The sequence below is a fragment of the Besnoitia besnoiti genome, chromosome IX (assembly GCF_002563875.1).
Source record: "Besnoitia besnoiti strain Bb-Ger1 chromosome IX, whole genome shotgun sequence".
Lineage (NCBI taxonomy): Eukaryota > Apicomplexa > Conoidasida > Eucoccidiorida > Sarcocystidae > Besnoitia > Besnoitia besnoiti.
The window spans coordinates 816,351-840,367 of NC_042364.1; the positions used below are offsets into that span (position 1 = coordinate 816,351).

The 24,017-nt window shown below is 61.1% G+C and overlaps 4 protein-coding genes across 4 annotated transcripts; 1 reads left to right on the top strand and 3 right to left on the bottom strand.

Annotated features, from left to right (window-relative positions):
• Positions 1 to 745: 745 nt before the first annotated feature.
• BESB_012940 (uncharacterized protein) lies at positions 746 to 8,947 on the bottom strand (the record flags this gene model as incomplete). Its single annotated transcript, XM_029360024.1, has 6 exons — positions 746 to 2,101; positions 2,414 to 4,343; positions 4,715 to 4,814; positions 5,120 to 5,854; positions 6,275 to 7,953; positions 8,349 to 8,947. The coding sequence occupies 6 exons, from the start codon at positions 8,945 to 8,947 to the stop codon at positions 746 to 748; spliced, it is 6,399 nt and encodes a 2,132-aa protein (XP_029216691.1).
• A 2,390-nt stretch (positions 8,948 to 11,337) lies between these two features.
• Positions 11,338 to 13,299, bottom strand: BESB_012950 (uncharacterized protein; the record flags this gene model as incomplete). The annotated part of the gene is made up of 1 exon (XM_029360025.1): positions 11,338 to 13,299. The coding sequence occupies one exon, from the start codon at positions 13,297 to 13,299 to the stop codon at positions 11,338 to 11,340; it is 1,962 nt and encodes a 653-aa protein (XP_029216692.1).
• A 915-nt stretch (positions 13,300 to 14,214) lies between these two features.
• On the top strand, positions 14,215 to 17,369 carry BESB_012960 (uncharacterized protein; the record flags this gene model as incomplete). Its single annotated transcript, XM_029360026.1, has 4 exons — positions 14,215 to 15,153; positions 15,769 to 16,198; positions 16,655 to 16,840; positions 17,113 to 17,369. 4 exons carry the CDS (start codon positions 14,215 to 14,217, stop codon positions 17,367 to 17,369), a joined length of 1,812 nt encoding a protein of 603 aa, XP_029216693.1.
• A 751-nt stretch (positions 17,370 to 18,120) lies between these two features.
• On the bottom strand, positions 18,121 to 21,086 carry BESB_012970 (putative protein fam50a; the record flags this gene model as incomplete). Its single annotated transcript, XM_029360027.1, has 6 exons — positions 18,121 to 18,219; positions 18,495 to 18,692; positions 18,978 to 19,171; positions 19,498 to 19,579; positions 19,891 to 20,365; positions 20,782 to 21,086. The coding sequence occupies 6 exons, from the start codon at positions 21,084 to 21,086 to the stop codon at positions 18,121 to 18,123; spliced, it is 1,353 nt and encodes a 450-aa protein (XP_029216694.1).
• Between the last annotated feature and the right edge of the window lie 2,931 nt (positions 21,087 to 24,017).

Genomic DNA, 24,017 nt, shown 5'->3' on the forward strand with positions numbered 1-24,017 from the left:
CTGCTCGTCCTGCAGGCCTCCTCTTTCGTAAATGTTGTCGAGACCGAGTAAGGCGGTGTGGCATGCGGTATGCACCTACGTGAGCAAGGAGTCCGCAGCCAGCGTCTTCTTCGGATTGTTTCCACGCAGAGAAAAGACTACCCTCCTGGCCGAGAGGAGAAGCAAAGGACGAGCTGATGCAGAAGTAGGGGTCGTCACCGTGGATAATGGATGCCAGTGCACATTTCCTATAGAGACGTCAGTCCGAGCGAAAAACAGTAACTCAGTCGGTCGATGCGCAGCGCAGCACTGGACCGTCGATCTACGACCTATCTATCTGCGTGTTCATATCTACGAGGCTGCCGAAAAAACGTCTCCCCGCCGAAGTGGATTTCGTCTGCTTGGTCCTGAGGGCGACCTGTGCCGTGCGTCCCTCGCGAGCCCCCGAAGCATTCCGGGAGGCCGCGTGCCCGCCAAGGCGCATCTCGCGAACGCGGGCGTTCTCTGCTGCGGCCGACTCCACGCGCAGTCGTGAAGCTGACGAGAGAGAAGCGGGCTCGGCTGCCGAGTAACTGCCCGCGCGTCACTGAATGCTACGGGATCGCCCGCGCGAGTGAGCGTGGATTACAGCAGCAGGCACAGTGACGGGAGTTTGACCGGTCCGCCTGAACTGCCAATGGTTTTCCAGACTTTTGCGAGAGTGCCTCACTAGCCATATGCAAGCACGTACACATATGTATGTATAAACATGTACACGGCTGCCGTTTCACATGTTAGTTCCGCCTTCGTCTTCTGGTTCCTCGAAAGCATCTTCATCGTCCCCAAACCCATTGGGAGCATCTTCCTCGCTCGGCGCGTCTTCACCACTCTCCTCGGAGTCTCCTCCGGCGCTCACGCTGCCGTCCGGGGTCCAAGGGAACTCCCACGGCTCTTCACGCCCCTCTACCTCGTCCTCGTCGAGATCGCCAGCGTCGCTGTCGGTCTCGCTGCTGGTGCCCTCGCCGGCGAAAGCATCTGAGGCGTCCGAAAAAGTGAATTCTCCTTCGGCCTGGGCCTCGAGATCTTCGCTTCCCGCGAGCCCGTCCGGGGACAGCGCGCCCCTGCGTGACGCGTGGGGCGTAAGTCCCCTCTGGCGACCTCTGTCCGCGGACGTGGCGTCATCCGTCTGGTGAGTCGTCGTCGTCGCGGCGCCGTCGTCCACGTCGGTTGCCTCTCGCTCCGCCGGCTCGCGGCGGTCTCCGGCTTGTCTCAGGGCCCCTGCTCGGCCCTCTCGCCCGAAAGGCCTGCCTCCGCCTGTGTCCTCCGCGGTCGCGCCCCGACCCCACACGTCGGCCATCAGCGACTCCAGCAGCGTGTGCAGGCGGTCGGCGCCGCTTCGCTGTGATGGGGAATCCTGGCTGTCGAGATCCCTCAGTCGCCTCGCCATGTCGCTGCCGTCGCCGTCCCTTCCCGGCTGCTCGCGGTCTCTCGCCTCCGCCTCAGTCGCTTCGCCTCTTCGTCTGCCGCCGACAAACCACCACCGACCCGCGCGCGACCGCCTGGTCACTGTCCCATCCTCGCGCGCCGGCGCGCCGTCTCCGGGTCTCTCTTCGTCGCCCTGCGCTGTCGCTGCGTCGCCCCCAGTCGCGCTCCCCTCCGTCGCGTCATCCTCCGTTTCCTGCGCGGCGGCCGGTCGTCGTCGACCTGTACTCGGACAGGAACGTGCAGCGCACACCGAGGGCGGCGGGCCGGCGGTTGCGCCGGCCGACGTGAGAGGACTGAGAGAAGAGGCAGCAACAGCGTGCGGCGATGCAGACAATGCGCGGCCGGCAGACGTGCCCAGAAAGTGGCCCACGGCGCCTCGAAGCAGAGACTCCGCCGCGCGAGTCGAGAAGGCAAGAAGCGCAGATGCAGACGAAGACGCTGAAGACGACGACGCGAGAGGCGCTGCCGCAGCAGAACTGCCAAGCTGACCCGCGGGCGCGGCGGAGCTGGCAGGGCGACCGGCCTCGGGGGATGACAGCGCGGCGGTGGCAGACGAGCCCGACGGGCCGCGGCTTGCGGCTGGCGCAGTCTCCGCGGACCTGTCTCCTTGGCGTTCATCCGGATCGCCGTCCTTCGCCTCGTCGCTAACTGAGCTGTACTGAAAACACGTAAGTGATCACAGAAAGACAAACAGTTCACGCGACCCCTCATCCGATAGTGTCCGGCGTCGCCGTAGACACAACGGAAAAACACGGTTCTGTTTCGCCATTCTCAACACTCGTTCCCGCGTCGTCGCGCGGGGTCCGTTCTCTCTAGAGCGATCTGGCACTCCCTCCAAAGAACGAACTCCGCATGTCGCAGCGTGGCGCACGCCATGCCTTCTACTCGGTTGATGGCAGTGAGACCGGTCATGTGGCTGAACGGCATCGCCGGCGCATGCGCACGGCGAGTGAACGTTTTATCTTCTCACCTCGCAGCTGTTTGCCGTCTTAAAGTTGTCTCTGCTTCCTCGCGCGGCGGTGTCTTCTCCCGCGGGCGCTGCGCCCAGCAAGTGGTCGTGAAGGTATTTGGGTAGGATCGCAATCGATATGTTGCCTCGGTCGAGGACAGTTAACGAGGGACACCGCTTTCGCTCGAGAAACGGCGCGAGGTGCTCAATGCCAACCTCGTGGGAGGCCGCGAGCCTCGGCGGGCTCATGCCGCCCACGCGCGCCTCAGCAGACGCGAACGCGCAGGCCGTGGAGTCGCTCTGCGCGCCGGCTGCTGCGGTTGGCTTCACGGAGGCGGCATCCGGCGCGCACGTGAGGTCTTCTGGAGGGCTGGGAGACCGCGACAGGGCAGCGAAGGCACTGCCCACAGAGAAGCCGCAAGGACGATTCGTATGAGTCGCTGCGCCTCCGTCGCGTTGCAGCGCCTTGCCTGGGGGCGAGGAGTATCCTGCGCCAGCCGCGGGGAGGCGCCGTTTCGCTGGCGATCTCCGAGGCTCCGAGCCGGGCAACCGAGCCGACCAGGGCGAAGCGGAGGAAACGAGAGGCGATGCAGACGCGGCGGGGAGCGGCGAAGAGGACGAAGAGACAGGCGAGGAAGCGTCTGCGGGGGAGGATGAAGCAGCCGACGAGAAGTGCACCAGGTGCCGAGACAGAGAGCGCCGAGCCTGGCGCAGGGCGTTGCGCAGGCCGAAGGCAAAGAAAGGTGTCACTGGCGCCGAAGAGACAGAGGAAGTGACCGACAGAGAAGACGACGCCGAGAGCGGCGACGAAGTGCAAGACGCAGCGTCATCGCAAGGCGGCGCAGGCACGGCCGCACGAAGAGGGGCGTCGCCGGCGAGCTTCGCAAAGTCCCCGGGCTCTGGGGTCTCGCTGAGTTTGCCCCGCTTCTTCCGCCTCTCTTCTTCTCTCGCTCCTTTTCGCTTGCGCTTCCGCTCGGCGGCGGCGCCGTCGGCGGAGGGAATCTCAACTACGAGCCGCTCGGCGCCTAGTTCATCTCTCCCGTGACCAACCCTCGAGACCGCTCGGACCGCGGGCTTGCCGTCTCGCGCCTCAGGCCCCGCCGCGTCGTCCCCCTTGCATTCTCCTCTCTGTCTCGTCTTTCCATCGTGCCCTGGACCGCTGCGCCGAGTCCCTGAGATGTCCCTATCCGCGTCCGGCTCCACACATTCTCGGCTCCGCTTCTTTGGGCGCCTTTCCCGCTCCCGCGCGTCTCCGCCGGCACAGCAAACCCCCGGGCGGTCCCTAGTGTGCCCAACCTTCAAAGCGTCCGACGGTTCCGCATCAGGCGTCTCTTTCGCCCGCGGTTCTCCGCTGGCCTCTGCAGTCCGCGCGCCGTCGGCAGGCGTCTCCGCTGTGCGTTGACTGCCAGGGGCTGCGCCGCCCGCGCGCGCGCCGCCCAGATCCTCCCTCCGGTTGCCGGTGCCTCGACGAGGGCCCCCAGACGCCTCCGACGCGGGGCGGCTCAGTAGAGGAGCGAGCGAGACGCCAAAGTGAGCCTCCAGCTTGCGCCGCAGCAGCTCGCGGTTTTCGCATATAAGCCGAACTCGGTCCTCAGAGACCGCCACGAAGCCCGCGTCGATTTTCCCGCGGCGCCGCAGGCGATCCAAGTTGGCAATCGTCGCCGCGGCGTGGGCGAGCTCGGGATCTGGGACGGCGCGGAAATGGTCGCGCAGGAACGAGACGTCCGCGGCGGCGTAGGACTCAGCAAGCGAAGACGAACTTGAGGAAGAGGCCGCGGGCGGCGACGTAAAAGACACCGAAGCGAGGTGAGAGGCAGTCGTTTTCCGCTTCTTTGGCTCGGTGCGTGGCAGACCAGCCGAGCCGACGTCGTCGGTGGACAGAGGGAAGACCGAGCAGAAGGCTTCGCCTTGGTTGGCCTCGTCCGCGCCGCAACGAATCACGCCACGGGGCCTGCGAACGCACGCAGAGGCGCGCCACCACGAAAGGCACAATTTCAACGCGGAAACGGCCCTGCGTGATGCTTGACGCTCCACCTTGGGCGTTTGCACCGCCGACGAGAAGACGAGAGCTGACGAATGCGGAGCCAGACGGCGACGCCACATGCGTTCTCCTGCTGAGGAGCCGCACTGCGCGGCCACATCCTACGCGCTGCGGCAGGCTAACCGAGGCGTCCACCTTCAGCGAGAGAAAGCGAACAAAACGGCGTGGTTGGAGAGGGAAGGTGGAGCACGCGGGCGGCGCCCGCGGGGCCAAAAAAGACGACTGCGTGCACACGGACGAAGAAACAAATCTGCAGAATCCAGAGGCAGGTCAGAACTTACAGGAAGAGAACGGAGTCGACTTCCGCCATCGTGAGGCTGCGCGTCGGGGAGGCCTCCAGCAGCAGCAGAAGCGTCAGCGCCAGCGTCGGTTCGTCGTTCGCTGAAACCAGAAGCCACGAGAGGGGCACGACCTCGCGAGAACTCAGAGGCAACTGTGAGGCGCCCGCCAGGGAGAGTCGCTCTGCAGCGAGACGAAGGGTGGGCTGACGCCAGACTCGCCGCAGCGCGAGGAGACGCGCGGCATAGAGGCGCGAAAGGAGAAGACGCCTCCAACACGTGGATCACAGAAGCGAACACCACACATCCGTCTCGGCCTGGCCAGCCGTCGCTCAGGCCTCAGCGCGTCGATTCCGACGGGTGTCAGCGGCGTGCCGTGAGTCTGCGACTCTCGTGCTGACGACTTACCGAGCAGGACGTGTCGGGGAGAGAATCGCGCGCAGGAACACTCCTCCAGGCGGCCTCTGCACACGAAGCATCGCCGCTTCGCGGGGGGAAGCAGCGCGCATGGCCAGCCGCGCTCTGCGGCCGCTGCGCCCGAGCCTGGCGCCTCCACAGCCAGGGCGGATGCCTCGCTGTCTTCTTCCTGCTGCTTCAACGCGCGGAAGGCCGCCGCCGACACGGGCACGAACTCGCCAGCCGCCGTCCGCAGGAAATACGACTCTGCGACCCGACGCCTCGCAGCAGAAGAACCTGAGCTCCGCGAAACTGAACAATCAGCCGATGCAGCGGCGCGTTCCGGCGCAGCACCGACTTCGGTCGAGCCTCCACCTTCCGGAGGGTCTGCCGAGCGGAGGGACGTCTGAGCTTGCGAAGCGACACTGCTCGAGGACTGCGCGGAAGGCGTCGCTCCACAGGGGGCACAGGTGACGGCGTGTGCGCCGCAGCCCCCTGCCGGCTTCCCGTCTCCTCTCCCGCCCCCGCTCTCCGTCGTGGCCTTCTTCGCCTCCTCTGCGCCCTGGCGCGCCTTCCTGGGGTCGCCTTGCTCGCCAGCACCTGCAGCTAGACGACCTGCGTCAGCCGCGGACAGCTTTCGGCCGCCCGGCGCGTCTGTCGCGACCTCGGAGGGCTCTGCGTCGCGCGGAGGAACCGACAGCAGCAGCTGCGGGAAGCGACTGGGCACGCGCCAGTGCAGCGAGAGAACTGAAAACGGAAAACAAAGGACCACAGAAGACCAGCCAGACCGTGGGCTGTGATCCGAAATGCGTGTCAAACCTCGGCGGCGGCGTGGCTTCAGCTGGCAAAGGCAGAGAGGGCAGCCTGCAGAGCGACTCATAGAAAGACTCAACCCGCCACACGCCTCCATGCAGCCATCAAGGAAGGAAGCCGAGTGCCCCGCTGAAAGAAAAGCGGCAGGCCTTCTATAGACATATATATATATATATATATATATATATGCATGCTTGCATTTGTAAGGGGATGTCCGGCTGACGCTGAGGAAGGACTCGCGTGCCTGTTCTCACTGGCGATAGAGTTAAGTTAACTGTTACATTGTTTTATTCTATTGCAATTCAAAAAAGAATTTATTTGCTATTAGAGAAGGAGGGCGGAGACGACGCCTACATGCGGCGTGTAGAGCGATGAGCAGGTAATCCTGCGACAGCATGTCCAGTGTCCTTTGCTGTCTCTTAGCGTTCACCACTGCGATTTCCGCAGGGACGAAGTTGAGTCTCCTCGACGCCCTCCCCGCTGGCGCCTTCAGGTCGGGGACGTTCGACCTCTCCACCTCCCGGGGGCTCGCCCGCGCGGACTCCGCGCTGGTCGCCTCGAGTCTCCCCGCTGCCGTCTCCGGCGACCGCAGACCGGGCGCGGGACGCACGGCGGCCGCGGCGCCGCTGTCGTCGCCCGCTGCGGTCGCTGCGGCGGCGCCCAGGGCTGCCCGTACGCCTGTGCCTTGTCGGCTCTCGTTTGCGCGGGAGAGGGCCTGCGCGAGGCGCGCAGTCGCAGAGGCGATGGCGGACGAGCGCCGTTGGAGGTTCTCGAGGCCCTCCGCGGTGGAAGGGAACGCAAAGCCGACGGAGGCGTCACGGTCGCGCCCCCCGAGCCCGTGGAGCCGAAGAAAGAGAATCAACTCCGACTGACGCATCAGCAACTGGCGATCCAGGCGCCCCACAGACACCGCCGCAGAAGCGGCAGGCGCCTGCGGGGGAGCGGCTGCGCCTGAAGCAGGCTGCGTGGCAGAGATTGGAGGCGGCGGCGCGCCGCCGGAGCGAGGCGCGGAAGTCCCCGCAGCTGGCGAAGACAGGGAGACCGCAATCGAAGAGAACATGGACGGGAGGAAAGTGAAAGCCTCGGGCGGCAGCGACAGCGATATCGACACGCGAGCAGGCGTAAACGCCTGGGGCGCCGGAGGCGACGGCGCAGCGGAAGTCGGCGCGGCAGACGCCGACGCACTCCGAGGCGAGGCAGGAGACACACCCGCAACAGGCGCCTGCGCAGACGGCCGCGCCGCCGAGGCGTCCGCTAAAGGCGGCGCCGCAGACGCTGGAGGGGGCGCCGTCGGCACTGACGCAGAGGACCGGGAAAGGAGAGAGGCGAATGAAGGAACAGAAAACGCAGGCGGAGGCGAGGAGAGCGGCAGCGCGGGGGCAGGAGTCGGGGGACCCGCCTCAGCAGTCAGCACGCGAGACGCCTCGCCTCCGACGCGTTCAGGGCCTTCGTGCCCTTCGAAGCCTGCGCGAGGCAGCAGCCAGCTCGTGAGGAAGAGGCGCGGCGGGACGGCGGCGCCTCCAAGGAGAGACTCCGCGCCCGGGTGGTCGGCGAAGACGCGCGCGTGCAGGGGGGAGAGGGCCCGCGAGCTTGAGCTCCGCGGCGCAGAGGCAAAGCGCGACTCGAAGACCTCCGTTGCCACGCGCACAGCCGCAGCCACAGCGTCTTCGCTCTCCGAGGAGGAACCCCCTTGAGACGCAGAAGAAGCGCCAGGCGGAAGAGAAGCGCTCGACTGGCTGGTCGCCGCGGCCGCCTCCTCACCGTCCTCGTCGCGCCCCGGCGCCGCGACCGCGTCGCCACGCGATGAGCCGGTTTCTGCCCTCTCCGCCTCCGTCGCGGGCACTGTGCGCGACGAGCCGCCGACCGGCGCTGCAGTCGAGGCTGACACCGCCTGGCTGGGAGACGCCTCTGCGGAGCATCGCAGCGAACCGACCGCGGGCGGCGGAATCTCTGAGAAGTGGCGCATGCCCGGCAGTGGGTTGGAGCGCGTGATCAACATGCCGCCGTCGTCGTCCTCAGGCTCCCAGCAACTTCTGAAAAAGAGGCAACCGGCACAACGCAGCAGCGAGAGACGTGGCGAGACGATCACTACCAGCCCACACCAATACGCTTCGATGTATTCATATATGGTATATATATATATATATATAAACGAACATACACACATACACGTATGCACAAGAAGAAGCGAAGGGTATATATATATCTATATATATGACCCTAGACGTATATATATATATATATATGCAGAAGAACGCAGGCTCGCGGAGCAGGTATAGGCGGTCGCGGCAACGACCGCGAGCGCGCTCGCGCTTGAGCGTAGACACACACAGCGGGCATCCACTTTGATCGATCGAAGCAGACAACGGAATACTGGAGACGCCCCCTTCACGCACCTGATGTGCGTGCCTCCCCACAAGGGCCTTACCTGGAGGCGCGACCCCTGAGCGAAGCTTCGCGTCTCTGCTGCACGGCCCTGCGGGGGTTGCCGCCCTGCGGGAAGAAGAGCGGAGCAAAGACCGAGCGCCGAGGGGCGTCGTCGGCACTTCGTCCGTTTACTTCGGCGCGGCGCGGCGGCTGCAGGCCGAGGAGTCTCTCGCGGAAGGAGCGCGGGGCGAAGCCGAGACGACTGGAGAGGAAGTCAGCGTCTTCCGCCGGGGGTGGCACCACCTCGGAAGGCGCACGGCGCAGCGAAGAGCCGATCGCCGCGGCCGCGATCTGCCGGGCGAAGGCGACTGCAGAGGGCGGCGCGGCGGGAGAGGCGGAGGAGGCGCGCGACGCCGCCCGCCTGCCAGAGCGAGGCGAGAGCGCCGGAGACGAGGATGGACGAGAGGCAGACGAGGCAGCACGCGAAGAGGTTGGCGCCGCCGAGGCTGCCGCGGACAGCGAAGGAAAAGGCCCGGAGGAGCCAACGACGCTCCGCACAAATGCAGAAGTTGGAGTAGGTCGCGGCATCGTCGCCGACACCGCGTCAACCTCCGCGTTTGCCCCGCGAGAGGGATTGGGATGGCGCGCCGAGGGACTCATCGTCTCCGTGGTCTGCTTCGCCACCCGTCGCCAGGCACACAGACGCAGGCGTGACACAGGACAGACGCACACAGGCGCGTGCGTGTCGAGGTATTAATATACGGATGCAGTCTGGGCGCTGCTGCTGCATCTACTCGAGGGAGAAGGAGCCTTGCCGCCCACGCCGTAGAGGAGAGGCACTCGCACGTCGGGAGTGCGAACAAAAGGAAGGGCAGAGAGAGAAGGAAGCTGAGACAAGCCACAAACAGAGGAAGACGCACACGCAGGCGAGCCTGGGGCGTTGTGGGGTTAATGATTGAAAAACTTAGAAATCGGAGGGAAACCGAAGTCTGCAAGAAACGACTTGAATCAACGTTCCAGGATGTACGCAAAATCACGATGGAGAGGTGCGAGCGAGGGCACTGGGACAGAAATCTCAGGAAGAAGGAACCGTGTCTCGTCTCTTGACGCTGCTGCGTTGTGCAGGAATGGGGGGTTTGACGCAGACCTCCTTCACGTTTTCGTGGAAGATAAGCAGCCGGGCTCTTCAATCGGAGCGCCCTCACGACATGTTTCGATACGTTCTCAACAAAATCACACTCCAGGGTGAGGGAAAAAGAAAAGACAAGAAAAGCAAGCCGCATGCGGCAGTTTGCCCTGGACACAGGACCTCCAAGGAGAGGTCGCCTTGATTGGAAAGGAAGCGAGGAAAGCGGAAAACAGCTGGAAGGGAGCATGCAAAATGAAGTGGTCGTTACTTGTACAAAACAATTTCACGTGCAAACAGACGAGAGGTGAGAATTTGGTTTTCTACGCTGGATGTGCAGAGACGGGAGGCGCGCGAAAACTAGGGACAGGGAGGAGAGCGACGAGACAGACGACAGCGGGAGTACAGGAAAATCCCCAAACCGCCACTTTCTTCCAGGACGAGAAAGGCTAGAGCCACACTCGCACGTTCAGCGTATCATACGAGGAAAAGGACGCTCACTGGACTCCTTGGCGGGAAAATTTGAAGGCCATCCTCAACTTCAATCCTCACACTGCCGCACTTGCCGCAAGTGTGAGAAAGCTGCTGAGAAAAGAGGGCGCGGATGAGGGAGACACTCGCTCATCTGCGCTGACTTACGGACGCGGCTGTGTGCCGCAGAGGCAGGCGCAAGCCAACCAGAAGACCCGCGCGGCACGCGTTCTCTAGAAAAGCAAATCGATTCCCAAAGGCAGCAGCAGACAAACAGAGATGTGAGGAAAAGAAAGCCACGTTAAACCGCAAGGGAGGGCTCCAATGTGGGGCGCGGTGTACGTGCACCTTTGGAGACAAGAAAATGCGGGTCGCGACAGTGATCTGTGAACGACCACTCGCTGGAGAAGAAGCGCCATCTCGCTAGCTACCACTGTCCATGCGTTCCCCGCAGGCAACCACCACTCAGCGGATGCTACGAACTCTGGAGCAGAGTTCCTTCCCGTGGAGAAGCCACGAGAGCCAGAGCACAGGTTGTTCGCCACTAGATGTCTTTCCTGTGTGACCGCCAGCCACGGCTCGACACGCTATTCCGCAGTCCATACGCCAAGACTCAGCTCCCACGTTTCTTGGTTGACACGACGAGTGGCGGCAGCTCGCGAGGAACGCGCTTGGCGAGAGAGGAAGTCCCGCAACCCTGGCTGTGGTGCGATTCGGCGGCGCATGGGGAAAGCAGCAGGCGGGTGACTGACTCCTCCACCGCGCATGCCCGGCGCCGCACGTAGAACACGGTCCATTTTACTTCGTTATGCCTGGGAAGCGCGAGTGCGCTATCCCGCGGAACACTCCACGAAGGATCCGCCAGCGGAATTCCCAAAAGAAGCAACTGGCGAAGATATCGAGTCCGACTTTCTCGATGCGTGATACTGTCCCATGTCCAACCCTCACCGAGTTTTCGGATGCAGTGTTCGAAATCCCCATTGCCGAACGTGCACAGGAGAAACTCGAGCACTGCAGAGAATCGAATGGAAGCAGGGGCGGAAGGGCGAAAATGTGAACGTCCACTCAAGCAGCAAGTCCCAAATGAAACTTTAAGGGGGCTGTTGAGGTATCGACACACTAGGCCCGCGCTGGGTGCGTTACACTTTGTAGCAAGGCCGCCACAGCGCATGCTTCGACGCGTCCGTGCAGCCCGCGACGCTCTATGGCTGTGGGTTCGTCTGTATCTGTCTGTGTGTCTGTGTGCTCATCTACCTGGTAGTTCGTCAATTCACTCATCTATATCTACAAATGCGTATGTAGGTAACCGTAGATGCCTGCATACTACGTTATGACCGAGCATACAGCGTCCTGAGTTCTGCGTTCGTTGACTGGTAGTGTGATGCGAAACGCGTGTCGGAACTGACGAGCGACACAGCTGTGCGTACACGGGCGGACCTCGTCTCCCAGCTCTTTAAAGTGTCTTTAGCGACACTGCCGTCATCAGTTCATTGAAATTCACCTGGCGCAAGGTGTACAGAATGCGTTCCCTGTCCGACGGACGCCGAGTTCCTCCGTCACCTGACGGAGCGGCTGCCCTAAACTTCGCTAAGACTGACTCGACAAGCGCCTCCGCCGATCGCTCGAAATGTCCGTAGTCACACGGTGCCCTCAGTTCGCTTGCCTCGCCTTCACCAACTCTCACCGCCTCTTGTTTGCCTTCTGTACCCACGGCCTCCCTCTCGCGCGTTGCTGTCCCTTCGCTGCCCGGTTGCGCGTCTCGCCCAGCGTCGCTGCAGGCCCTCCGGTCGGCGTTGGGACTATCCCGCTCCCCTTCCGCCTCAGCAGGAAGGCTCCCTTCGCCGTCGCCGGCATTCGTCGCCGCCCCCTGAGCCTTCCCCGGAGGCCGTTGTTGCTCTGCTGACCGCCGCGCCTCTGCTTGGAAGGCCTCACAACAGCCTCTTTCGCCTTCTGTTCGCTCCCACAGACAGAGTCCGACGGCGAGTTGCCAAGCCCCGAAACCCGACGAGCGCCCCGCGGCCCCCGCGCCCACTGACGCAGCAGACGCGAGACAGTGACAGGCCGGAGACCAGGAGCAGAGCTCGTCGCGAGACACGGCGGAAAAACATGTGGAGTGCGAGGCACCACGTGAACAAGGAGACGCCCCTCGGCGGCGAGACGACGCGGAGAAGTAAGAAGACGCGGAATCTGCTGAACGAGGAGACGGGGAAGAAGGGGTATGAGAACGCAGAGAAGGCAGCGAGCTGGGCGAGGACGAAGTTTGGGATGACCGGTGCTCGACGCGTGGCGAACGGCATGCATGACAAACCGCAGGAGGGGGTCGGGTGCCGGCGAAATGCGAAGGAACCGCATCGGGAGCCCTTCGCTTCCGAGCCGGATGCGACTCACCCCTCACGCACTCACGGGCCGCGCCAGCAGACGAAGCGCACAAGCCGCGCGTCTCTTCAGCATCTCCGCCGCCTTCGCGGCACGACTCTACAGAGACCAAGGTGTCTCCGCACTGCTGGAGGCCGCTCTGCTTTTCGCGGGTCCGCATTCCGCCTGCGCACAGTGTCCGCTCACCTCTAGGCATGCCCTGGTCGCAGGCGGGTGCGGGCTGCCAGAGGCCTGCACGCGCTTGTGCGCGGCTGAGCGAAGGCCCCAGGAGCGCATGCAGCGCCGGCAGCTGCACGCGGCTCCCCGGCGCCAGGGCGATGAATGCAAAGCGACGCAGAGAGAAGGGAGCTCCAGAGAGAGCACTGCAGCGGCAGCACGCAACCTGCGTCGCGGCTGCAAGGCGGAGGCAGGCGGCGCAGCCTTCAGGAGCAACGCCGGACGAGGCGAGGGAGGCAGCAGAAGAACTCGCGAGCGAACAGTGCGGACAGAGGACCGGAGATGAACTCAGGGGAGAGACAGCCGAAGTAAGGGCAGGAAGCGAGGGCTCACGCAGGGTGAGAGGCCCTCTGAAGACTGCGCTTGGAGGCGCAGATCGCGCGGAGTGTGAGGAAGGCAGGGAAGAAGATGACGTAGCAGTTCGCGCCTCGCTCCCTCTGCGACGCGTCTCACATGCGCCATCTCCACGTCGAGCACGCACGAGCTGAGACGCAAACACCACGGGGCCTACAGGAAGAGAGGAAGCATCCGAGGCGTCGTCGTGACACCCTCGTCTAAGCTTGAGGGGGGGTTCACGAGATCGAGGCAGGAGGGAGCTGCGGGCCTCGTGGCCCTGGGGGGACTCGCGGGTTTCCGCCGGGGCCTCCCTGCGCTTTCGGTCCGCGTCGATTTCGGGTCTCTCAACAGCGGCCGCACCCGGAAGAAGCAAGTGCCCGTCTGCAAGAAAGTGCCAAGAACGAGACCGCCAAAGAGACTCGAGCAGCGCCGCCGCCGGCGCGTCCCGCGGATGGGCAGACGCCGAGCTTGCTCCGCCCTCGATCATGGCAAGCGAAGACGAGAAACGACTGAAGAGGACTCTATGACAGAAGGAACACACCTAATCTGGGAGACCGACGAGACGCGCAGCAACTGAACAGTTTTTTTATAAATTTTTTTGCGGCATGCATCTACACCGAGCAATTGGGCAGACATTGCTCAGCCACCAACAAGCAACGCAGGGACAGAAATCGCCAAAACATTGCACTCAAGGGACTCTCTGCCGCCGGAAGCATTCGGATGAATAGTCAGAGATCGATGATATGCCTCAAGGTTCATAAGGATTCACCTGTGGTCCTGAAATGTACCGGATCTTCGCATGCGGCCGCCGCAAGTCCCCAGCGAGTGGAGTTCGCGCCCGAGCAACAACGGATGGAGGATGCGCTGCTGCTCACGGCGAAGCAAGGCAAAGAAAAATCTATCCTACGTCTCTGCACCCTGTGTGTTGATTTTGTCCGACCGATTATCGTAAACCGTGAACGGGGTCGAGCACTCCAAACAGCTGTGCATGCGCGCATGCATCGACTGAGCGTGTCTTGCCGGGCATTCATGGGAAATGACGAGGAAAGCGTTTGGCTGCGAAGGTGCCAAAAAACTCCACTTTTATATCTATCGGATGCCCAGGGGCTCCACACCCCCCTGAAGTAGCATCGAACTTCTATCCCGCAGAAACTTTTATCTCCGCGTCACTGCTTTCCTCTGCACACGTTCCATCCCAGAGAAAAGAGCCAGGCGCGCTGCGTCTCTCTTCGCGAGACATGGCGTCTCCAGACGCTGGGTAGGCGCCAATCCGCGTGGAAGTCCCCGTGAGGAGGCTCTCGTAGCTTGCTGACGCGTGTGCTGGAGCTGAGATTTTCGCGGCCGCGCACAATGAGGGAGTATTCCTCCGTATCCCGCCAGTGAAGCGCTCTGCGGAGACGCCATGGGGATGCTCCTGCATCTGGACTCGCTGTGCTGCAGCGTTACCCTCTGCGCGTGGCGCTTTTTCTCTCCTTCATCGCGGGGGTCCAGGGCTGTCCACTTCTCGCGTGCAGCCGCTCCGCTGCTCAGGACGCGCGATGTTTTCCTGTGGTCGGTGTTCGTATCCTCTTCGCTCTCGCTCCTCTGGGCTTCCGCCACTTCAGGCGAAGCCCCGACTGGAGCAGAACACCTGCACTCCTCTCTCGCATCCCTGTCATTTGCTCCTGACCCGCTCGCTCTTCTGGTTGCGTCGCTAGTGGGGCTTTCGCTTTTGGTCTCGCGAGGCCTCGTCCGGCTGCGCGGGAGTCTGACGCGCCGCGCCGCCTACCAGGCGACGGCGGAGGTTGAGAGACGCGCTGTCGTTGTTACAGGCGCCTCCTCGGGGCTAGGGCTCCAGATCGCTCTCCGCCTGCTCGCGCGCGGCTTCTTCGTCGTCGGGACGTGCCTGGATGCCTCCGAGGCGCAGGCGGTCAGCGCAGAGATACGCCGCAGGGACGGTGCGCCGTCTGCGGAATACCAGGCCAGTAACGCTAGCGAAGCTGCAGGCAGCGAACACGAGAAACCAGTACGAAAGACACAGCGCGATCCCGCGCGTTCGGCCCCGCTTGCCCCTGGCGTCGCCAACGCCGATTCCACCCCTTCGCAGTCGTCTCCCCCCCTTGCGCCTGATTCCCCAGGGGTACTGCCGCCGTCTCCTGCGCCTGCTCGCGGTCGCCCGTCGCCTTCCTTGGCCTCGCGGTTTTGCCTGCTGCAGCTGGACGTCGCGGTAGCCGCAGACGTGGCGCGGGCTGCCGAAGACACAAAGCGCTTCCTCAAGAGAAACGACCTTCACGGCCTCTATGCCGTGGTGAACTGCGCGGGCGTGTGGGACTGGAGCTTCCTCTCCGGATCGATGCAGCATGTAAGCTTCGCGACTCGCTTCGCTTGACAGATGTCTCGCAACCTCTCCGTGGACGTGCCCGCGTAGGGTCCGATGCATCCTTCGCGCTCTGTCTGGATGTGCGGGTGCGCATTCACCGAAGTTCCGTGATGCACTCTCAGGCCGGTTCTGTGGCTTAGATGCGATTTTTCCGCTGACAGTGCGGAGTGTGTCCTCTCTTGGCTTTACTGGGGATTTCTTTCTTTCTGATGAATCTCGACTATAGGAACTGCGCGCTATTTCCGGTGTATGTTTGCGGCAAGACTCGCCCGCCGGGGTTGGCTGACGCGGCGTGTTGCCAGCTGGCACACCTCTCTACCCGTGAGAGGCCGGAGCAGACGCTCCAGGCAGCCGAGGGTGGCGGCGTAGCCTGAGGCGATGCCGAGGCTTCGCTTGAACCGCGTACACTCCTCTTTGATGGTATTTCGTCTCACGTGGCTGTCCGCGGTTTCGAGGGAGACGCGCGACAGCTTCGTAAGGCGCCTGGCGCTCTATCTGGTCACCAAAGAGGTGTTGTCGGCGGCGTCTCTGTTTGCAATAATCGTGTGATGGTGCTTTTTCCGGGAGTGTGTGCGCGTGTCTCTTCTGTGCCCTCAGGCTGAAGTGACTGCCGCTGTCAGCCTGTGGGAACGCCTCATTAACGTAAACTTTCTCGGGTCGGTTCGCGTCCTTCATACATTCCTGCCGATGCTCCACGCGTTCAGCGCCGCTGCCTCTTCGTCGCCCGCGGCGTCGCCCTCGGTTGCGCGCGTCGCCAGCCTCCCCCAGTCTGCCCCGTGTGCTGCTGGCGCCCGTTGGTCCTCTTCGGTCGTCTCCGCTTCCTCCGGATGTCTCTCCATTCTGCGTCGAGTTGCTGCGCGTCTGACACTCGCGCCTCCGCCTCGGGTCGTCTTGGTGGGGAGCATCCTCGGGCGCCTCTCCGCACCTGGGCAAGCAGCCTACTCCGCATCCAAGGCCGGCGTCCGCGCGCTTGCCTGCGCCGCCCGAAGGGATCTGAGAGGCACCGGAGTTCGCGTGGTGCTTGTCGGTACGGGAAGGCTGGAGGGCGTTGAGCAGCGGTGTGGTGCGTCGTGGGAGAGTTTGCTCTCTTGCTTCCCCCGTGCGAGCCTGTCCATATAATACCTGTTAATAAGACTGGGTAAATATGCGTATCTATTCATGCCTGTATCTATTTATATCCCTCTATGTATCCCAATCTAACTATAGCCCTATCTGTCTGTCTGTCTCCCTCTTTATGTATTTGTATACGTGTATCATCCGTAGAACCAGCGGCACCGTAAAGAAGGATCCAGAATGTATTTCCCAGGCCGGGGGCTTGCCCTCAGTACTCGATGTGAACCCTGTCACATTCTGGACCCTTTTTCCGTTGTGAATACCCTCGCGAACGTGTGGACTATTGCTCGCGGTGACAGGAAGGCCGCCAGCCGCCAGGCGATTCTCTATGTATCGCGTGCTTGCTGCTGTCCGTTCTTTCGCCCTGTAGAGCCCGGCGCCATGCGAACTCGCTTGTTCGAGAAGGCGCTTGCGCAGCCCCCGACCAACCCCCCAGTCCCTCATCCGCTGGACCCTCTGGGGGCTCGCGGCCCCTGCCCGGCGGGTTACGCCGCGGGCCTCTCCCCAGACAGCTGTCTCCGCCCTCCGGCCGAAGCGGTCTTCGTCGCACAGTGCAGTGAGAGGGACGCACATGTTTCGCATGTAGAGTCACCTTCCTGAAGGACTTAATATATATATATATGTAAATATATTCACTACTGAAACGGTGGATGCTCGCCAGTGACGACGGGCAGAGTTGCAAGTCCGAGGGAGGCTGGGTGAAGTTTAACCTGACTATGCAAGCCCTCAAGACAGCCTTGAGACCAGGAGGAGGCATGCAGGCGGTACTGACTTGCTTGGGATATTGGCTGGCTGGTTTCGTGTGTGCGTTCCACTCTGTCTCTCTAGGAGGACTTCTCGCCTTTGCGTCCAGCCCTGAGAAAATCGCAGACCGGATTATCGCGGCCGCCATCTGCTCGGCCTCGCCGCCGGACTCCGTCTGCCTGGGCTGGGACACTTACGTTTGGCGACTTCTCGAAAGGCTGCCCTCTGCATGGAGGGACTTCCTCCTCGACTTGCTCTTCCTGAGCCCGCACATACGGCGCCTCACCGAAGATGCTGCGTCTGCGATCGAACGATGCAGTTCCCGCGAAGCACGAGCTTGAAAATCGCTTTTCAAACAATGGTGTGGTGGCGGAAAGACGCATCACGTACTAACTCTGTCAATATATTCATGATATGCATATATTTTCGTTTTAGGTTTACTTGGTCCCCTGGCAAAACGTCTGGAAGAGCACGGGCACTGCACCTGTTTCTGACGCTTCCGGTGCGAAGTTTACTATCTATACACGCATCATATATAATATATGTATGTTATCAAACTAAGGGGCTGGCTGCCTCGCAATGCTCGCGAGGGAGTTTTTCCGCACATGGGGTCCCTCCTGAGGCCTCAGCGGCGCATCAACGTATGCGTGTCGTGCGTGCCGCTTCATCTGAATACTGCGGCCACGCACAGATGGCCAAAAATGTAATCCGGGTGTGTTCGCCCTCCAGCCGAACTGTCAAAATTGAACTGCAGTTTGATCCCCTAAAGATGAACCTTAACAGCGAGTCGTTGCTTGCCGATGCGCAAAAGCACGGTGTTGCTGCTGGAACAGGCCCCTCGCCAGTTTGCAATTTCCAAAATCCTGAGGCTCGCCCGCGTACACAGTCCCCCGCAGCTTTCGAAAAGAAGGTCCACGCACTCCTAGTTCGCCTCTGACCGAGCCGCAGAACTGCGCGAGGCGCGCACTATGCGTCCACGAGACAAATCGTAGGAAACGCAGGGCGCCACAGCGCAGCTCGTGCGGCTTGTCTGGTAGATCAAGACTCGGGATCACAGAAGAATGGCCGCGCCCTCGATTTGTTTTTCTCCCCTCAGATGACCGCGTCGCGAATGTCGCTGTTGCTCACGCCCCTCCACTTATGAACTCCGCCGTGTACGGTGTACGTATCGTAGCTCTTGTTCGGATTGAACTGCAGGACACGAGGAAACCCAGACACGCAGAAAATATTCAAAACATCTCCGCAAAAATCAGAAGAGAAATGACCCCAGCGCGAGCGTCACGCACCATAACCCCTCCCTCCCTCTATCCCTCCCTTCCCCCCCCTCCCCCCCTCCCTCCCCTTCTCACACAAGGCGGCATGCCCACGGCCGACGCTGAGTCTGGCAGTCAGGGCGCATGCGAACGCGAGGCACGACTAGACTCGCAGGCAACCCGGGACAAGCAACGAGGCAATGAGACTCTTACCACTTCCCATCGGGAGGCCGGAAAGATGTGTTTGTTGCGCTCAAACCATTTGCGCTCGACGACTTTGCCGGCGTGCGAGTCGGACTTCTCCACGCGGCTGTCGTTCGTCATGCGAACGTCCTCGTGTACGTTGAAGGTGAAGAGAGGCCCGCTCTTTCCGCGCGCTTTCGTCTTGATCAGGTCGTAGAACGTCAAACTCTGAAGCCACACCCGTGCATTCACACAGAGAAGATGGATAGCCTAACTACGAGAGCGAGACATGCAGCGACAAGAACGACAGGTTGACTCAAAGAGGCAGATACAGCTGACAGCTAGAGAGAGATAGACAAGAAAGTCTCGCGTCCGCATGGAGAGTAACGCAGGTCCTGAAAGCCTACTCGAACAAAAGGCAGAAGCCGCGGGGGAACACAAGGCCAGACTCGTGAAACGCCCCACTTGTCTTGTAGCATGTGAAGGCAGCGCGAGGCGAGGAAGAAGACATACATGAGGGAGAATAAGATCCTCTTTGATGTACATGAGATCGACGGCGCCCACGCCGCGCAGCTCGATGAACTCCTTCTCCAACTCCTTCCGCGCCTGATCCAGAAACTGCAGCACGGAGCTGCCCTTGGTCACGCGCGTGCGTCGTCTGTGCCCGGTTCCATCCCAGAACGAATACGTAATCCACAGAGGCTCCTCTGAAAAAAAAACAACGCAGTTACATGTGTGAACCAGAAGGCTGAACCCTGTGGACTCTGCAGAAAGAATGAGACGCCAAAGACGGAATCGCTGCGGCGCATTGCCGGGGATGTGGGGGAGGCGAACAAATGACATGCAGGACGAACAACCAAAAGCGAAGCAGCAAACCTCCCATACTTCCTGTTGTTATTTGCACCTCCGTTCTAATCTACCTAGATGACCAATAATTGCTTGTTTATCTGAGTAGATGTATGTATGCACGCCAAAGTATGAAGTACCGTAAAAGTGTTTCGACAAGCGTGCCGGAAGCGATCGGCAGGCTTACTCTTCGCCTCGTCTTCCAGTCGATGGTATTCCTCAATCAACCGCTTCCGCTCTGCCAGCACTTGCGCGTCTCTTTCTTCATCCTGAAAAGACAAATCCAGGGGGAAAAACAACCACACAATAACTGAGAGACAAGCGAGAGACCGTGATTCTTCGCGAGTCTTTACATATATCTGTATATACGCGCATATTTATCAGTACATGCATTTGCGTTGGCTGCACGTGCAGAATCGTAGCTGACGCACATTCGAGAGACGTTGGAGTGAGAGTTTACGAGATGAATCACATGACCTATGTGGGCGAATTCAGCGCTCAGCCACGACGCTGCAATCCCCAACTGTGTGCGGCGCCCCCTGACCGCCGCGTCTGGCCTGCTGCATATATTGCGGCTCACCGGCAGGAAGTCTGTATCGACCGACGGATCTTTGCCGATTCTGCGTTTTTTAAAGAGAATCGCCTTTTCTTCCTTCTCCACGTCCTCCGCCGCGCCGACGCGCTCTTTCTTCACGGCCTCGCGCTTCCTGGACACCAAACCCGGCTCTTCGTCTTCCTCTGCCTCTGAGGAATCCGCCGCAGCTTCGCGCTCCTTCTTGACCTTCACTCGCGGCTCGTGGCTGTCTGGCGAGTCTGCGCGATCCTGGACAGCCTGCGGAGGAGAAGGCGAGGCCTCGCGAAGTGCTGCGCCTGCGGCGGTGACTGGCGCGGGCTCGGAGGCCGCTTTTTCCTGGGCAGCCTCTTCCCGGCGCCGCGCCTCCTTCTCCTTCTCGTCAAGCACCTGGACGAGGACTTCGTCGGCTTCGTCCTCATCGCCGAAAGACAGCTTGCTCGTCACCAGGCGCATCTCCATGAGCCGGCGCTCCTGATACTTCCTGAGAAACAAACAAATCCATGTATATATTTATATATATGTATATTCATATATGAATAATGTGTATATATATGAAGGTATATGTTTATATATACGAATATATAAATGCATGCATGAAAATATATCTATATATATGCATAGGGGTTTAGGGCTATATATATATATATATATATTTCTCGCAACCCTAGCTTGTATCTATGCTCTTGTCAGATTACGGTTGTGCGCTGTATGGCGTGAAGGCCGCCTGGACGGTTGGTGTGTTTTTCTCTGAGCCCAGCCTGCGGTAGGAGGAAGCCTGAGAGTAGCTAAAGTTCATTCTTCCGTTCCTCTCGTCTAGTAGGCGCGCCGCCGCTTTGGCATCGGTGGAAATATCCGTTTGTGTAACTCTAAACTCGGGTGTCTTTCTGCACGGCCTACTGCGGAAACAGACTCCGCTGCTCGATGCGGAGTTGCTCTTCGAGCTTGGCACGCTTGTCGCGGAAGTCCTGCGCGGTGACGAGACCGACGGTTTCCTTTTTGAACTGTTCCTCGAGGCGATCGGCTGCCGATCCGCCGAAGGTCAGATTTCTTCGCTTCAGGCCCTTGGACTCGATTTTCTCTTTGGCGGCGCGCATCCGCTCGCGCATCTCCTGCCGCTGCTTGAGCAGGCGGAGTGCGCGACCGCCCTCCGATGCCTGAATCGTCTGGAGGACGGCATTGCCGCTCTCACCCAGATTCGCCATCTCGGAAGGAAAGAAAAGGAAAACGGGGCTCGTAGCGAGAAAAAGCGAGGATCAGAGCGGGTCAAATCGACTGGGAATGAGATAGACTGGTCAAGGAGAGGAAGAAAAGAGGGGGAGCGGAGGATAAGCTTCAGAAGCTGACGAAGAGAGCGAAAAGTGATGTCCGGAAAGGAGGAGCCGCAGCGAAGGCAGGCAACCGGTGCAAAGGAAGACTGTGAAACGCCAAGAAAGTGAAGACTCGATAAAGAGAATAGGGGACGATACGAACGACGAGGAAATCACGACAACAAAGCCATGGAGTCTACAGATGGTTTTACGAAGTTGCAATTCGCCGCCTGGTCTTGACTATCGCTCCGGATGACAGCGGCGGACGTCACGGACGAGCACTTTGCCGAACGGAAGAAAAGGAGCCCAGTGCCCACATTAGCAGCGCAGCGGGAACAAACTGAGAAAGGCGACGAAGCTTTGCGAGATTCTCTCGCTGTTTGCTGCAGCTTGAATGGGAGCGACGCCCTTACACGTGCGCATTCGGGAGAGCCAAGAACAGAGAGGGAGACCGGCGCACGAAGAGGAAAGGCGCCGTTGCCCTCCCGATATCCAGCCTGGAGAGTGAGGAGACAGCGGGAAAAGGGAACACAAAGGCCAGCAGAAGACTAGAAAAGGCAGAAGAATAAGACACTGTTGCTCTGTCCAGACTCACGCGTTACTGGTAGTTTGGGGAACGCGTGTGAGCGTGCCTGCGATATCCGGATGAGAAAGACCACCGCTTACGCTGTGGCTCCTGTTCACGTCATCCCGGAGAAAGTGGCTGATCGCGTTCCTCTTGCGGCGCTCGCAGTCGGCTTATCCCCGCTGGGTCTTGAAAAACGCGCGAAGGATTCCTCTGTGCAGATTTTCTCAAACGCGCTTTCGCTCGCGCGCGCATGCAGCGAGCTGGCGCCCCCCCGGCTGGTTTACTTTCGCTGGAGAGACGCGATTTGTGAGGAAAGCGCAGACAGCGGGAGACAGGACCAGCCACGCCGCGCGCATGGCGGTTTCCTCGCATTTTTGATTGATTTAAGTCCGAGCTTGTCTTGTTTCTGAACGCGGTTCCACGATCTCGACGACCACTCCCTGTCAGCGAGAAATCACCGTGAGTTCCGCAACCGCGCGACGCCCGCCCGGTCTCCAGGCCCGCTTGACGCCAAAAAAACAGAGATTGAGCGAGGAGTTTCCGTTAGCTGACAGCATCTTCCCGAGCTCGACATCGGCTGCTTAAATTGAGGCCCGAGAAGCCGCCGTCGCCGGCAGCACAGCCTGCTTTTCCTCGCTTTTCGTCTCGTAGGCCAGCGACGACCGACGTCTTCGCAGCTTGTCTCGCCAGTCCGCTCGCCACTCTCTGGCTGTCGAGTTCCCCCGGTTTTTCTCTGCATGTCTCGTTATGCGTGGAATGAGGGCTGCGGGCAAAAGTGCCTTCAGAGCTTACATATACAGGTCAACATCTCTACGTGAGTTTCATTTCTTTTCCCCCTCCTCCGGTTTCCTGGCTAACAGCTGCGCGGCAGAGGTGCGAAAACAAGCTTTCGCTCCGCCAGAGCGAGTTCTCAACAAGAGGACCGTGGGAAGGGCTACCAACTCCGCGAGAGGAAGGAGCCGCGTCAAAGTGACTTTCGTGACTTTGTCTGAATCTCGTCACCAAGAGGAACTGCACTGCCGTTGGGGGTCTCGCAGCTAACTCGTCTTTTGCGCTGTTGGTGAGCCGGTGAGGCATCGAGGAGGGCCGCTCGCCTCGGGAGCCCGCGCGGACTGAATACAGGTGCGGCGTTTGAGGAGTCTTGGACGCCACATCCGGAGCAGAGGGTGTAGAGCCTTTTTTCGCGCATCGAGGATCTGCGCTCCGCATCGGCGCCTCGTTCGAACCCTAGAGAGGCAGGCGAGCCCTGCAGCGGGCAGCGTACATCGCAGCGCGAGTGTCAGGTGCAGCTGAACGGCAGTTTTCTTCACCCCTGTCGGTCAACGTCGATCAGGTGGGAGCAAGGCACCTCGTCTGCCTGGGTACCAAGTCGTGGGACGCTGCACCGACCGCAGAGACTCGTCTTCCCAGCTCGCCACGCCCAAAAGGAGTCGGTCTAAGGCGCGCGCGGACCTGGGTTCTCCGTCCCCTCTCTGTGCGACTGACTGGTTCGCCTCCGCAAAACTGTCGATGTCTGCTGCCGTTTTTGCGGGTTCTCTATTAATCACCAGGCCTCCACGCGGCGTCTGTTTTCTGTTCTGGAACACCGCCGGCAGCCGTCCGGCGTCTGCGGCACCTCTGCGGGCGTGACTCTCTGCCAGTTTAGGCTCCGCCGCGCCCGTTCCCCCCGCCTCCTCCCCTTTGCCGCCGTGTCCGTTCTTCCGTTGTTCTTTGCCTCCGCTCGTCCTTGTCTGCCGGTGCGTCTCTAGGCAGACGACCGGCTGTCTGTTGTCTTCTCAGCGGTTCGCTCTGCCTGCGCCTTCTCTGCTGCTGCGGAGTGCCTCGAGCGTGCGTCTCTTAACCTCTCTCTCCTTCGGTTCCTCCCCTGCCACGTGAATAGTGTCCTGTCTCAGCCTCCCTCGGCTGCACTCCGTGTTCGTTCTGTCGGACTCCGCGCCTCCTCGCACGTACGACCTGCAATTGCGATGCGCGTCGCGCCCGTTTCGCCTGACGAGGGCGACGCAAACGCGACTGTCCACTGGCGCCCGCCCCCCGCTCCGCTTTTGTCGTCTCTCTGTGCACCGCGACTTATCGGTTTCGACTTGCATTCCTCGCTGCCACCAAGCACTGGCTCGTGTCTCTCCCATATCGACTGCCCCGGTTTGGAGTGAGTTTGCTGTCGGCTTCTTCCGCCGAGGGTCTCTCCCTGCGAGGCGCCCACCTCTGTCGCGCAATCTTTGCTTCCTTTCTCTCTCTCGTCTGTCTTCACCGCTCGAGAC